This window comes from Mugil cephalus, chromosome 16, assembly GCF_022458985.1.
Source record: "Mugil cephalus isolate CIBA_MC_2020 chromosome 16, CIBA_Mcephalus_1.1, whole genome shotgun sequence".
Lineage (NCBI taxonomy): Eukaryota > Metazoa > Chordata > Actinopteri > Mugiliformes > Mugilidae > Mugil > Mugil cephalus.
Window position 1 is genome coordinate 16,748,744 of NC_061785.1, and position 16,051 is coordinate 16,764,794.

General features: G+C 42.1%; 2 protein-coding genes across 8 annotated transcripts in view; one reads left to right on the forward strand and one right to left on the reverse strand.

The window, feature by feature from the left end:
- mrtfab (myocardin related transcription factor Ab) overlaps positions 1-8,986 on the reverse strand; it is a 40,339-nt gene extending 31,353 nt beyond the window's left edge. For 2 of the 7 annotated variants that reach the window (XM_047608318.1, XM_047608314.1), the window contains exons 1-3: positions 8,771-8,985; positions 8,151-8,212; positions 4,727-4,912 (exon numbers count right to left, since the gene is read on the reverse strand). In XM_047608318.1, coding sequence (XP_047464274.1) covers positions 4,727-4,898 — 172 coding nt within the window. In that variant the 5' untranslated portion in view covers positions 4,899-4,912; positions 8,151-8,212; positions 8,771-8,985. The other 5 variants (XM_047608325.1, XM_047608316.1, XM_047608317.1 and 2 more) reach the window with 5 other exon arrangements.
- A 1,613-nt stretch (positions 8,987-10,599) lies between these two features.
- Positions 10,600-13,665, forward strand: LOC125022678 (SUN domain-containing protein 1-like). Its single transcript, XM_047609538.1, has 9 exons — positions 10,600-11,157; positions 11,378-11,468; positions 11,539-11,684; positions 11,774-11,839; positions 11,983-12,105; positions 12,214-12,335; positions 12,457-12,630; positions 12,732-12,821; positions 13,014-13,665. The coding sequence occupies exons 2-9, from the start codon at positions 11,380-11,382 to the stop codon at positions 13,125-13,127; spliced, it is 924 nt and encodes a 307-aa protein (XP_047465494.1). The 5' UTR covers positions 10,600-11,157; positions 11,378-11,379; the 3' UTR covers positions 13,128-13,665.
- Positions 13,666-16,051: the final 2,386 nt, after the last annotated feature.

Genomic DNA, 16,051 nt, shown 5'->3' on the forward strand with positions numbered 1-16,051 from the left:
ACAATAGCATTTTTAATTTCTGAGAGCTAACTGATCGCTTCTGTCTCCCGCAGACTAGACCCGGCTCTAATGGCTCAACATAACAGAGTTAGTTATAGCCCATCATTTGTCATTACACGAGGGTGGGGACGGAGAGACGTGTGATCTTTATCTGCTTTTGTTTATAAATCTGGATCGTGCAGTTTGCCACATCCAAATGCTCGCAGATGGAATTTCAGCATGGATCCGCCACAGTGTCTCATCGAATTTATCATTTAAAACCTACTTTCTAGTTTCAGGGGGTAGTAGATGTCACGAACTGGGACAATCTGTTCTGACTGAAATGAAATGAGTGGGTCATTTCAACTTAAATCTGGAGCAGAGAGAGACTGTGACGTCTCTAACCTAGTTCCCCCCCCCCAGCTCTTCATCAGTGAGCCCAGGCTACATGTCTGTGCCTCCTGTCTCCGTTAACCTCCAACTCCTCAGCTCCTCGTGGATCCTGGCTGGACAGTTGACAGCTGCCGTGAGGGAAGGGGAGCTTTCTGACAAAAAAGAAATTCCAATCCCACCTCCCCCTCTTAACTACGGCTATCATCCCACCCTCATCTGCCCAGTTCTGCTCCAGAGAGACCCTGCAAACCTCGCCCGACAGCCCTGCCTGTTTTGTTTGCCCTGTGGAGACCCTGAACTCCAATTTACACACTATAAAGTTTCCACTAAATAAGACTCATGAAAGAACTGGAAACTGATGTTAACAGCAACACATCATAAAAGAGAGAAGCAATTTTGTAACAGCTGTAACTTTGTGGTTTACAGTGCCACTCCTCCGCTCACAAGTCAGCAGTGTCAATATACACAACATTTACTAATACCTGTAAGTGGTCACACAACTGTACTTTGCAAAGTTCAACTTCAGCTGTGTCAGTTACTTACTTCATTTTACGACAAAAACAAAGTCATGAAAGCCGTGCACAGCGCACTGAAATGGACTTTACCTGACTGGATAGTCATATCCCTCTGTACCATGCTGAAGGGAAGCTTCACCTTGGCAAGATTAGAAACCCATACTCCAGACACAAGCACAGCACACAGGGCGACAAAACACAACAGCCGAGGAAGGTTGAAGAAAAAGTCCAGCGACAGAAAAGCTACATTAAAGTTTTCCTTCTCACCGGCAGCTAGTACTCCACAGGTAGCAGCACACCTCACATTCCCTTTCTCTGCTCTGTCTGTCTACAAGTGTGTGCATGCCCCGACAGAAAGGGCGTTCGCAGGTCTGTGTGTCTGCGTCTTATTGCTCCAACAAGGTCCACCCATTGGTTCCAGTTACAGTTTGTTCTTTCCTGTTCCAATGTACTTTTTTATAAGCTCTTCTTAAAGGAGGAGAAAAAAAAAAAAAAACTTTTGGTCACTCCGCTGCACTCATATCCAGGAAAACAACAAAAAAAATCCGGTGCCAAGCCTCACCTCCTCTCCTCGAGCGACACACCTCCTCTATACTCGCTTTCCATTTTCCCTCGCTTTCCTTCTGTTCCTTCTCTCGCAAGTTATGCAATACTGCCATTTCAGAGGAGACCTCCCCCTCCTCTTTACTTCCCCGTCCTCCTTCGTCGTCTGCTGCTGCTGCTGCTCCAGCCCACTCCGCCGCACTCAAACTTCTCCACCACAAAGTTCTGGATGATCTCAAGCGCACTACAGCGGTTTCCTACAGCTTTCCTTTGCTGAAGAAACGCTTCAGTGGCAAGGTTTTGACTGTGAACGTGGGAAATGTAAATGCCTGTTTCTATGAGGCATCTCTCGCTTTACGTGCACGCGTAGCTAAACATCTGTCTCTAATCCTCATTCTGAAAAACATGTCACCTCTTTCTCTGTATACACAAACACACACACACACGTGTGTTTAGTAATAAATCTCCCAGCACTCATTCTTTATGGAGGAAGGAACCTTGTGCTGTAAACACATTGCATAAGCTGCTGTCAGAGATAAAGCTTTGATAACCTTTTACTATGCGGGTGCTGTGTTCTGTTGTGCTGCCGCATATGCACGCGTACAGAAATGCACACGCAGTCACATGGAATGTATATCTGCAGAGCTCTGAGAGCATCTCCACGCTAGATTATGTGCAGGGCTGCCTGCAGCTACATGTCGACTCCTAGCGAGCAGAATGAAGTGTAAGGAACAGGCCAACAAGACCAAGGGTTGTTTGAATTTGGGAGTGGTAGCCTGAGGCTGTGACAGCCTGTGTGTGTCCTGGTGTCTTTTTGTGAGGTAAACATGGCCCAATGATGAGAAGTCATTCTAAAACATTTCTAAAATCATCTAAACATCGCGTGAAATATTGTTCATGTAACATAAGCATTGTTTCGTCTGTTTTTATTACTTTTAAACTTAGCTGAACTGTGTATCCCCCCCTGTGTATTCCCCCCCACCCCGTTAGATGGTTAATCATTTACGGCTCCAACCTTGCCAAGGCGGGCAGCTAACACCCAGTTGGGAACAATGACCGCTAAGACGGATTCTTCTGATATGGCAAGATATGTGTGTGAGTGTGTTTGATATTAACAGCGACACTACCCCAGGTCTGACTAACTGATATCTCTGCTTATCTCCTGGATAGTGCCTGATTGTGTTATTTTGAATAATGCATTCAGAAGCTTTGTTGTATTGAAGACATTCAGTACGTTGACCTGAACAGCGTAATCGCGCTATGCTCAAAATTCGACTTTCTGAACGCGGTCCTCGTTTTAGTTTACATGCAACGGAGAAAATCGTATAGCTGGCGGGAACGTGTCCTCCTGCTCCACACTAGGTGGCGATCTACTGCCTGCACTGCTTTGTGGTGCAGATATGGCTGTGGAGCGTGTGCACACGCGTTGTCTAGTTTAACTCTGATTAAGGTGTGAACATGCGGGTGAAAATGTGATTTCACATTATTGGATAAGATATTATCCGATGTTAGTCGGAGAACCACGTTCACATGCGCTTAAGTTGTCCAGTTAGAGTCGGATTAAGGCAGTAATTTGTTTTTTTCGCGCGCATGTAAACATACTGACTCAGTTGTTCGTGTCATGCCAAAGCAAGAAAATCCACTCAAAGCCTAGAATCTATAACTTTTTCCAGTTTTGGTAGACGTACACTGAACATACACATATCACTAAAACCACTGATAGGAGAGCAAATAACATTGACCATCTTGAGACATGAACTGCCCACCTAGACCAGACCATGCACCCCCACCACACAGCAATAACACTCCACGATGAAAAAACAGCACAGGGTGTTGACCTGGCCTCCAAATTTACTAGATCCACAGAGGTCCCATCCCCTCAACTCATAAGCCACCCAAAGACCCCCACCAACAACATTCTGTTGTAGTTGCCGTTCACATCTACAGATAGAGCCAGGTGCTCCAAGCTCTTAGCTACTCTAGTGCTACGATTAACCCGGAGGAGCAAGCCAAATAGGTTCAGAAGCTTCTTCACTCCCTTCCTTCTGGAGATAGTCTTTAATGCACGCAGACACACAGTTTTATCTGAGCACTTAAACCTCTTGCCTTTGCACATCCTCTTTGGTGAGGCAATCTCGCTACTGACAAGTGCAAGATGTTCAGGCACATCTGACACTGAAACTTCTGCCTCTGAGAGAAATGTTTTTTTTTTTTTTTTTTTTTTTCTGATTCTAACCTCAACTTATGTAACATATTCTCCGAGTACCCTTTTTCAGTGTGCAGGAATTTACGTTGGAAATAGGCAGCTCCTGTGAAGGATGAGGATTGCCGAGCCAAACCATTTACTTATGGGAGAAGCAAGAATGTCGGTCTGTACATTTATCTAGCAGTTCAGACAAAACACATGTCTCCAAAGCCAGAATGTAAATCTTTAAGTGCCCAATTAATCATCCTCAGCATGTTAAGACATAGTATACGTCACAGTGTGTAGGATGACAGAGGCTCAGTTCTTTTTTTTTTTTTTTAGGTATTCTACAGAGGTTGCAAAAGGGCCGATAGGGAGCGAGTATAGTTTGATGGGATTGGTTTTCAAAATCTGTTGTGGTGGGAGGCAAGAGTCGCACAAAAAGACACACAGTAACATGTCAACATATGCACAATGAGCCCCACATGCCTGCAAAAGTGCATTAGTACACCACCTGATTACAAATCCTTTGAGCAGAACGTATGCACATGAAAAGTCACACTGCAGGGGGTGTCGTGAAAAAAACTTGACCTGCAAACACTGTTTTGGGTGTGCCGCTTTCATATTTCCCATGATACTCGGCCCGAGGCTGCGTTCAAGTCAAAAATAGCTTTGCATTCAAAACATGCAACAACGTTATTTTGAAATCCATACGGCCGTGAAGCTTCGATACAACTCACGCCAGAAATAATCTAACCCCCTTGTGATGTTAACTGTAGCATTGACATTTTATTTACAAGGTGTGCTTGTACATACAGTAGGTCAAAGGACATTACAAATTATGTCACGTGGGGCCGGACTGTGCTCCTGCAGTCATTTCTTTTTTTGCTCTCTGTGGGGGTCAAGTATAGATGTTCCTAACAAAAACCACATGGATGACCGGAAAAACTTCAACAAGCCCATTGCTTTTGTTTCATCTAGGTTATTTGAACAAACCATGACCCGGGCAAACTGTGAACCTTCAAAAGCATTTTGACATCCACGGAAACCCAAACATCCAAAAGCTTCCTGTGATTAATAAACAAACGGCTTGCGCGCATCGCTGTCTCACCGTTCTTGCGCTCCTGAAGAGGCAGCAGATTGGGAGCGGGCTGAAGAGACAGCTCCTGAAGCTCGTTGGCCATCGCCTCGCTCTGAGGGCTGTGGACCGAGCCCGGTGCGCCGGCAACTTCCATGATGCCAGGACCTGTCTCCTCTCCTTTGTGCGAGTCTTGTGTTGCCATGGTGACGGCGAGACCTACGATAGGGAAACGTGAAATTAAAAGTTTAATGGCTGAAGAAGACATCAGGAGACAGAGAAAGAAGGAAATAACCTAATCATCTTTCATTAACAGGTGAATTCAAGTGGGATTTTTAGTGTCTTTATAGCCATTTCGCAGTTTGCAGTAATTAAATAACCAATGAAGGAATGAAATAGAGCTTTTCCTACTATCACTTCTGTCAGTTTGTATTTTAAAAATCAATAGCTGAACATGTTAAACAATTCTTTTTCTTTTGAACAATGTAAAACGCTGGCTTGCCTGTACTAGCCAATCATAGCAATCAACAAAGCAATGCTATAAAAAATAATATATATAAATGCCCTAAGAACATGTACAGGCTATAACAAGTCAAAGTAACTGAGCACCTTTCTTGCTCCCTGTCTCCCTCACACACAAAGAACTGGGCAGAGAGGAAGAATGCAAAGGCTGTAGGCTAAGGATTAAATCAGCCATCAGGGCAGAATTTGCATGTTTCAGCCTTTACAACTGTTGCTGTGGCCGCTGTTTTTGGTAAAGGCCAGTTAGGGATTGTTTTTCCTTCGACTTCAACGTCAGGGCGATTTTCATGCACTTAACACATGTAATAATTCACCGTCAGGGCCAGAGGTATCTCATAAAGGAAGCGATAAAAAAAGGGTGTTCTGCATTGCATCTGGCTGCAAGCTGAAAGGGGACATGAAGCTTACAGTAAAAAGCCTGACTTAAATGGTTCCATACAGTCAATTCAGACTAACTGGAGCCTTGCTTGTCCATCACAGGGCTAACACACACAGACAAACAACCATTTGCACTCACATGCATAGCTTCAGTCAATTTAGAATCACCGATTAAACTAACGCGCATGTCATTGGGTTGCGGGAAGAAGAGAAGGAGAACCCAAGCAGGCCAGTTTGAACCCTGCAGTGACGGCGCTAATCCTCGCGCCACCGTGCCGCCAAAGTCAAATTGAAATTTAAATGATCGGTTTTGTTAGTTTTGCATGATAGCGTGTTCAGGCTAGGTCTGGTACATGCAGACAGAAGATGTATCATCAACAGAAAAGCAGAAGCGTCAGTGGTGCTGTTTAAAAAAAGGTGCCCCAGTAAACCGTGGCAGTTTGACAGCATGTGCTTCAGCGTGATAAAATAAATACATAAATAAACACTGTGTTTTAGAGTGGCATTTATTTGTAAATCTAACTGCTCAAGCCTGAGATGCAGGCTGAATGCCTGAAGCCTGAGATGATGTCATTGATACACCGCTTTAGAAACAGTTCACCTGGTTTACTTGAGTAAATTTGATGTATTATTATGGTTATGTCCCTCTATGAAACGATCCTCTGGACTGAACGGGTCCAGCTACTCAGTCATCAGAAATGCCTGCCTGCAAAGGCAGGAGCGCCTGCTGTGCTGTGCTGTGCTGTGCTGTGCTGTGCTGTGCTGTGCATTGATCTCTCTCTCTGCAAATATGTGTTTTGTAGCTGTGGGGTTCTGATGGGGATTCTGTCGTTACTGCACAGCGGGCCTCAAAACAATGAGGCCGTGTTGTCTGAGAAGTCACAACCAAACGCTGGCGCGAACACTATCGCACTAACCACGTAAAACACTTTTCATTCTGTCTTGCTGGTCTGGCAAGTTTTCACGCCTCAGATTTAAAGAAGACAAAAAGGTGTCTAATTTCAGAAGGTTTCCCAAGAACTTACCCTAAAGAAAAACCTAAGTAAAATACAGATTTAAAACATTTAGTTGGACATTGCAGTCATGTAACCTGCCCAGTGTTCATTACTTACACCTATGCATAATTCTCTGACCTGCTTGTTCTATATTATACATTGTGCAGGTCAACTCACTTGCTGTTGTCACTAATACAGTTTTCTGCCTCTTTGCTTTTATTTATTCTCATAAGTGTAACTTTATGAGCACACTGTTTACCCTCTGAGCTTTTCTATCCCTATCCCACCTATCACATTTTTCTGTCTCTCTGCCAGCCAGCCTCAGTGCAGAAGGGGGTTTCAGGCTCTGGGTTTTGTAAAGCACCTTGAGACACCAAAAGCCTCCCAGAGCATGTAATTAAAATTGAACTGAATATTGTTCCAAATGAATCACAGAGGTGTCAATCAGTCGGAGTTTTAATGGGACTAAAGGGAGTCTCAACAGATTCCACAGATAAGATGAAACAAATCAAATTATTGTGCACTTTATAAGCATTCTCTCATCATCATGGTTAGATATCAGGCTGTCGGGTATCTTGCAATGAAAGACTTTATTACTGCCTTATCATGATAGCGTGGAGCTACCACTCTTCGAGCATCTGCTAATCAGACTCGTGTGCAGCCGACTGAGCTCCAACCGACCATATGTGAGGTTTGCATGTTGATTCTGACCAGACAGCATTAAGTGACTTAAATCACGTGTTGCAGAATGCAACAGCTTAAAAACTAGTCCAACTAGTCACGAACAAGCCTCTCCACTCAGACTTGAGATAAAACAAACAAGGAAACTGTTTTACAACTGCAATGAAATAACCTGGCAGCGAAAGTAAACGGTATTTCTCCGGAGATATTCGCCAGTACTTCGTCAAAATATGTGTGAGACCTGTAAGCCACCACGATAGAACATTGAGATAAAGTGTGCAGTACGTGTGGGTTTTTTTTTTACACAACATGTGATCTCGGTACAGATCTGTATCTCCTCTTGACAAGGAAGAAGTGAGAAAATAAAATTATCTTTGTACGTCTGCAGGTCAGGCCATGGCAACACGTCGATCAATCTAGCACAAGTAAGGACTAGACAGTATCAGTTGTTATGCGTTTAATCAACATATTTCAAATGCATAGCCAGAGATGCTCGCTGCAACATCAGTTGCCTCATCCTGTCTTTCCCAACAGAGGGCTGCTGTTCAAACACGCAGGGTGTACTTGCACTGCTCTGGTGCAATTCGCTGAAGAAATGCGCCGAGTACCTGAATTCCTCTCTACACGTCCACACTAGTCATTCAGCTATGTATCAACTGCACTGCACACACACACACACACACACACACACACACACACACACCTACACCTCGTCAGCAATGGCTGTTTCGAGAGCAGTCACAGGAAACGCACTACCAAGAACTACTGCAGCCTTTCACTTCCCAGGAGCCAGGTAAAGGATGTGGGTTCATACCTGAGCTCTCACAAAACAAGGCCAGGTGGAAGCCAGGCTTTTTTTTTTCTTTTTTTTTTTTGCTTACCTGTGTTACTAAATCCTGAGGGGGCGTTTTCCCATTTCAGCAGAACAGAGCTCTGAGCGGTTCTGTGGAAGAAAACAACACAATGTTATGTCTTCACCAGACAAATCCACGTTTCCCCCTTCTCTGTGCGTCACGGCGTTGGGGCCAGTGGATGCTGCAAAGGGACCCCTGTGCAGCCCGAGAGACCAAAAAAGAAAAGCGACAACTGCTAACACGAGCTGGACGTATTTCAGAGGCCTCTCCACAGATGTCATGGGGCCGCAGCCCACAGCTGTCACTGTCCAAAACAGACAGACAGACATGCTACGCTATTGTTAGCTTGTCTGGGTGGGAGTTGACGTAAACATTCCCAGCGCTAGCCAAAGTAAAGCTAGTACATGGACACACACGGGGAGATAACGACTACAACAATAACACAACTCGCTGCTAGCGCGGGCTACACCTAAAAGCCTTTCTGTTCCCCCTTCCTACCTGCACAGAGTCAGACACCCCAAGTTAGCAAGCTAGCAGCCGTTAGCATATCTCTACACTACCATCTCTCTTGCGAGTTAAATGTCGCCACTGTTCGTCACGAGGAAGGACACCTTTACCGCTCGGCGGACTCACATATTATCGCTTACTTATCATGTTCGCCACTTGCGTGTTGTGTCTGTGAGGATAAACGGCTTTGGCATCACACCGCCACTTCCGAATCACAAAGGAAACTTTAACCGGAAAACCCTCCTCTGCGTGGGACGCAGAGACCCACTTCCTTCACAGCAGCGCCCGTTCCCACAGGGTTGCTACTACAATTCAGGGAGCATGGGGGTGTTGCAACTGTAGGCCCCGTGCGCAAATGTCACACTCAAAACCCCATCCGCAATAGTGTGACATTTAGCTCGAAGAAATTGAGAAAGTAAATCTTACGGTGCGCAGTTCTTAAAACTGAAGTCACGTCTCCACGCTTAGTTTCTGTCTCCCTCTAGTGTCCAACTGCATGTACCGCAGGAGGCAATGAGAGCTACAGGTTTGTAGTCCCCTGAGTGCAACACATAATCACTATGTATTCATTCAGACATACAATAAAATGAGGATGTTGTTGAACTCTAACAAGCTGTCCACCCAGTATTTAACAAAAAAAAAAAAAAAGTAGTACTGTAGTTAAACTAAAAAAACAAAGCTAAAACAGATGCAACTAGACTTGTTTGAGTTTCCACTAGGCGGGAGTTGGGGCTTTTATTAAAGTTAACAACCAGATGCTCATCTGAAATTGGTGGAGTTTGTTTTTACCCACCCCCAGGACATGTAAGTGACAGTAAAACTTTTGCTGGACATGTGTCCTGCAAAATAATTTCCCTGTGGGGATCAATGAATTCTTGAATCTTGAATGTTAAAACGATGTCGTAAGTGGCTGCACGGTTGGCTTCCTTAACGAGTCTTCTGTCTTCTCTGCCTGTAATGTGGACGTTGATGTCCTAAAAAGAGCGTCCTTAGTTCTTCAGGTGTAGCGGGACTGCAGAGGCCTTGACTGAAGAGTTGTCTCTCCAGTGTTTAACCATGTGTTTGTTGAGGTTTTATTTTCCCAGTCTTCAAGTCTGTGGCCATTTTCCACTGCACTCAACTGCATAAACTACATTGCTCCAATGTAATTGTTCTTTGACTACTAGAAAACGCAACAAGTCCAGATGCTTCGAACAAAATTCACATGCCTTTTTATGCTTTAAATTATTTTTTTCTGATGATTTCATTTGATTGCTGCTATGCTACTTAGGCAAATATTTTGTTGTGTTTTAAAAGTTCCATACAGATAAACTGACTACTAGATTTCAAGTATGCAATGAGCTATACATGTAATTCACTCAGTTAAGCATGGATTATTACAACTTGATTTGTAATCCACCAACATGTACTATATTGCTTTCTTGTTCTGTGAATCCAAATAGGTACCTGCATACTGCACTGCTGTGCTGAATATACAACTAAAATTATGAGTTGTGAGTCCATAATAACCTAAGCTGCAGAGTTAGCGTGTACATTTAATTTGTACCCTAATCTTCCTCACTAAACACATTATTCTCATTTCGCATTTTGTCCCCTGGCATTATTGTTGAGTATATTTTGTTGATGGCTACTTGTGAATGTGACAATGATTCATATTCAGTGGTAACTGAGCAGCTATGTTTTGATAATCTACATGATGTATTTAGTATTTAGATTTCATTTCGTATAAATGAATATCAGGGGCTCAGTTTTGAGCAACATTTTAATGAATAATTATTTAATTTCACGCCTTAAACATTTGTTCCACACTGTTTTAGATGCATGGTCGGAGTTTTAAATACGCTGTTTCAGGCATTTTTCATTATTTTACGGCTAAAACTATGAATGCAATAGATGGTGATAAGAGTAAAATGGATGCATAGTCAGTGACAATGATCAATAATCTCCTTATTTCCTGTATGAACGAGTTAGCTGCGGTTATCTTTACAATGTAAGATTTGTGTTCATGTTGCGTGGGTGACATAAGGATTGAAGATGTCTAACATGACTCATTATAAGTGATTTATTGCTAATTAATAGTATAATTATGGAATAATTTATAATAATCCCATAAATAATTAGATGAGAATAACAGACTGGTTCATGACACGCGGTAGAGATCAGCTGTGTTCCCTCATTTGCATATAGAATGTTGAGATGTTCCGTGAAGACTTTATGACATCATTAGAATCTTTGGTCACAGACACACAGCTACCCCCAGAGAGTCAGAGACAAGCCGTAACATCACTTTGTTTACAGCTTTCAGGTGTTCAGAAGGACCTCGGATCCAGCCACAAACACTAACCTCAGAGTTTAGCTTTTGTTTTTCAGATTTTCAAAGATATAATCACTTCTGCTTTTGTTTTCAGGTGTTCCAGGTATTAACCTCTTTTCTTTTTCAGGTTTTCCAGGTAATTAACCTCTTTGCTTTTCAGTTTTTCCACTTATTCTTTGTGACTAATTCACCCGTGCACCATCAAATTAAGAGGTAAGTGGCAGGACTTTACACCTGCAATAAATTCACGTCAGTATTTGTCCAATTGTGTATCCTTTAGTTGTGCTCTGTGTTTGTTTTTATTTGTAATATTTCAGTCAAGTGAACGCAGCACAACAGTTTCTATTTCTGAGCATTTGTCTGTAAAAAGCATACGACTGTATCCACATGTGTCACTGATGATGGGCTCCGCTCTGTTTCTACCATTTTCCAGTCATGTCACGAAGAAGTCTCCGCCTGCAAGAAGCAGGGTATTACACTGAAGACGGAACTCCAACCGTCTCCTACAAGGAGAAATTAAACAGGTAAGATGAGGTTTGTGTGCTCATGCTGTGTCACACTTTGGTCTTTTCTAACCTCTGTTGTGTTTTGCAGGGTATTTAACAGTAGGAGGAGGCACCATGATTCCTACAATGAAAACATTGTAAAGGACAATCATTGTAGAGGACATGTCCCTCATACCATGAGCCATCCACCAACAACAAATGGGACACAGAGGACTGGGGTCAGGAGAACCAGAGGTAAGGACTCTTTGTAAGAGAAAGCTCGTATTCACATGTATTTGTATTTCCTAACATGTTCTAAACATCCTGCTTGTGTCTCTCTGTAGTTCCATTAATGTCCATGTTTACCTCAAAGAGAATCTGTTTCGTCCTCACGTTTCTACGGGTTCTTGGTGAGTGACTTTACTCGTCCTGCTACTAACAATCACCTCTAATGCATGAGTACAATGGAGGACAGATGGTTTTATATTATTCCATTAGTCCAGGTCTTTGACATGTTCATTGTTGGTAAAAGTCTCATTTGTCTCTTCCTCAGGATTAATATTCACATGTATAAAATTAAGAGAGGTCCACCAGGAGTTGCTGTCCCTCAGACAGCAGATGGACATGTTGGTCCCTCTGGCAGACACGATGCCAAACTTTGCATTAGAATCTCAAGGTAGGTGATCGTCACAGTCTTCACCTGAGCCTTTATGATTCATTCTGTTTGAATGTAGGAGCTGGTTGACAGGTTGATTTCTAACTTCTCTCTTGTTTGTGTGAGTAGGTGCCAGAGTGATTCAACATTTATCCTCACAGACATATTGGCCTGGAGAAGACCCAGGCTTAGTATGTAGATGGATGTTCAAATGGTGGTGCTCACTGAAAGCCCAGAGAAGAGTGATTCAGGTAGAGATTACACAGCCACTATTACTATTACAGTGGACTGTAGTTCAACTGGAACAACCAAAGGACCAAAGTTGTAGTTTAAGAACTGCAGAGATTAAAGTATGTAATCTTCTCCCCTCAGGGACATTCAGCTTTACGTCCGGGTCAATGTTGGTGCTTTGCAGGTGAACAGGGACATTTATTTGTCTCCCTGTCTCATCCGGTCTCTGTCTCTCATGTGACCCTGGGCCACATTCTTAAAAGCCAGTCCCCTGATGGAAACATTAAAAGTGCACCAAGGGAGTTTTCCATATATGTAAGTCACATCTTGTCCGTTGTTATCCTGAAGATATCTTACTATTATTGATTCTGCCGTACACAATGAGCTGTTGATCTTCTCTGTCTCTTAACCTTCAGGGAGCGAGGACCAAAGATGAGGCAGGCACCTATCTGGGAACAGTGGTCTATGATCTGGACGGAGCTATGTTTCAGACCTTTAGTCTTTCTGTACGTATGATATCAGTGATATCAGTGATACATCTTTGTTAATACTTTTTTCATTTTGCCATTTGAATGACTGCAAACTGCTTTAATTGAACTAAATGCATCATGGAAGTGGAGCTGCTATTGGTCCACGCAGATACCAGGTGCATCACGTTATCAGCCACATCTCTGAAGTCTTCTTCTCTTATTCTCCAGAATCCAGACAACAGTGTTTTCAGATATGTGAAGCTACAGACTGAGAACAACTGGGGAAACATAGACTACACCTGCCTCTACAGCTTCAGGGTTCATGGAAAACTCCCTCCCTAACTGCACCTCCACTCAAAGGACAGCGTCTCCATTGTTAAACCTGGGCCTTTCCCTCCATGTATTTGAGTGTAAATGATTGATAGGGATGAAACATGGACAGTTGTCTATTCCCGGTGCATCTTATTTCTGTCTGTCTACAGGGCCGGCCTCAAGCAGATGGCTCCCCCCATATGAGCCGGGTTCTGCTCAAGGTTTCTTCCTGTTTAAAGGGAGTTTTTCCTTGCCACCGTCGCCTTAGTGCTTGCTCTGGAGGGTTCAGGCTCTTTAAAGTGTTTTCAGACAGTTAAGATGCATTTTAAGCAATATAGACTGAACTGAATGGAACTTAATTTTACTAAATTTAATTTAACTTATCTCAACTAAAATGAGGTAACCTAGAAAAAAATAGCTGATCTTAACATAATTAAATGATTTTAAATGAAATGGATTGAACTTAAATGTGCTTAACTGAATCACATTAGAAATAAGGCCAAGGATGTATCCTTTACCTAAAATAACATTAATTTTACTAATTTACTTGACTCAATAAAAATGTATATAAAACTAGAACTGTTTCCTCTCTTTTCTTTACTAATGGGTGGATCCATCCATCTTGCAGAAGCACACACTAGTCTTGTGGCAATCCAGTGACTATCTCTACAGTGAAATGATTTGAAAATATTATCGGTTCATGTTCAGCATTACATGTTCAGGAGACAACGTTTAGTTTCAGATCACAAAGTGCACTTCTGGTGTTCTTGCAGATTATTTTCGGAGAAATACAACATATTAGAGAGGTACAGGATACAGAGGTTTTAGCTGACTCATTCTTTGACAAACAATAAGGACATTTGAGAAACACAATATCTAGTGACTAATCCGTTGTCAGACCCTAAAATAATTCAGCATTCACAGGGTTTATATCCATAGGGCATAGAGATAGTGTAACGCCTGTGAAAGCTGAAAAGTTGTTTAACAAGAGGCTCTGGCTCCCCCTATAGATCTCTGCCCTACATTACAATAACAAACCCAGTCAAAACAAGAGACGCTTGTGCTGCTTAATGTCCTAAATACCAGTGGTAACTTGTATTTTAGTAGTTACACACTGGAAATATGACTATATGGCATCTGTAGGACACTGACAATTTTGGGGCTCATTAGATAATGGATTAATTTGTATAACCTCAGACGGCTGTCCACTTCTACAAGTGAACCCACTCCTCACCGTACAAACCGATGGGTTAAAGGAACAGAGAATAAACTCCTTGTACGTGTATGAATACTGTGCTGTTTTACACGTTGTACAGGATTGTATATTCAATTTGCTTGGAATAAATAAAACATGTCAGGTTAAGAACTTGCACGTGATTGAGTTCAGTTAGTTGGTGTAAAACTGTCAACAGCTTCATAGACAGATGACTCATCTAATAATAATACCCGAGAAAGTTTATCTTGTAGAATAGATACTCCAAAGAATACAGAACATAGAAAGTGGCCAGTTGCGTGCACATGATAAACGATATTGTGACTCCACTTGCGTGGAGGATCTTGTGAGTCTATGACTCGAATGACGAGTATAATGAACACACCCCAAATTTCCATTGAGGTTTTTAAATGTCAGTTTGTATTTGTCTATCTGCCACAAGCTAATTCGCTAGTCACCGGGACAGGTGGCTGCATTGACACTAACCTTGAAAGCTTGATTTCACGAGTTGCTCGTGAAATCTTTCTAAACTTTAACACGGTTACAGATACATGCAAAGATGACTACATAGCGAAGGAATAACATTACGCCGGATAAAATCCACGGAGCCGGAGACAAGTAGACACCATTAACCGGAAACACAAAGAAACTACTTCCGGATCATTTGACTTTCAGATTAAAGGGATTATGCGTGCTCTTATTTTACACGGAAACAAAACAAATCATCATTTTCTGCATGTTTTAATAAGTGGACGTGAAATTAGGACTTCTAAGACACTCTGGTATATTTCTTTGCAATTCATCCTTCCTGCAAAGTCACCCTAGCCGAGGACTCTTCATCTATTTGAATCTATTAAATTATTTTGAGTCTTCCCGAAAATTGATTGTAATTAAAATATTACATTTTAAAAAGATTTTTAGTCACTGTTGAAGAAGGTTGCTCTGGGTCAACAAATGAGACTATCATTCTGTTGTAAAAAAAAAAATAAAATAAAAAATAGTATCTCAACTCAAAGAAGCTCTGATAATCTAATAAATGTTTATCACAGAACAAGTACCTCCAGGGACATGTTTTTCTCAAGATGTATAGCTGCAGGGGGGAATTTATTTTTTCAGTGACCTAGATTTGCACTTTGGAAAGCTTGCACAGGACAAATAAAAATGGGGGTGTTGCATTTTCATCATGCCTACTTTCCAAGTAACCAGCTGAACTGCACATCTTTACTTCAGACCTATAGCTTTGATCTTCCAGATCCGTAATGCATTTGGATCAAGACCAAAACCTTTCTCAACCATTTTACTTATGTATTTTACTTGACTTGGATGGCATTAGGGGTGAATAGCTGTCATTGCTTATAGCTAAAAGGGTTTCATTTCCAGACGTGATGCTTCTAAAACTTCCAGTAAAATGTATGTCTTCCCGAGTACTGCAATCACATTCATCAAATGAAACAACAACCCCTCAAATACATATTTAATAGCTTTGTAATTTTACCTGCATTTCAGACATTACTAAATAATTCAAATGGAAATAAAGCAAAGCGTACACAAAGTAATGTATGTTAATCTCATCTAAAGAAATCTGTATTGTGTTAAACCAACACGTGTTTCTTTTTTTGACAACCCTTTTTTATTCCGTGGGATGAACAACAGAACCACATTTGTGTTTAATTCAACCCTGTCCAACAGCACCACGAACTAAAACCTGAAAAATGATCACACATTTGAATTACTGCCTCCC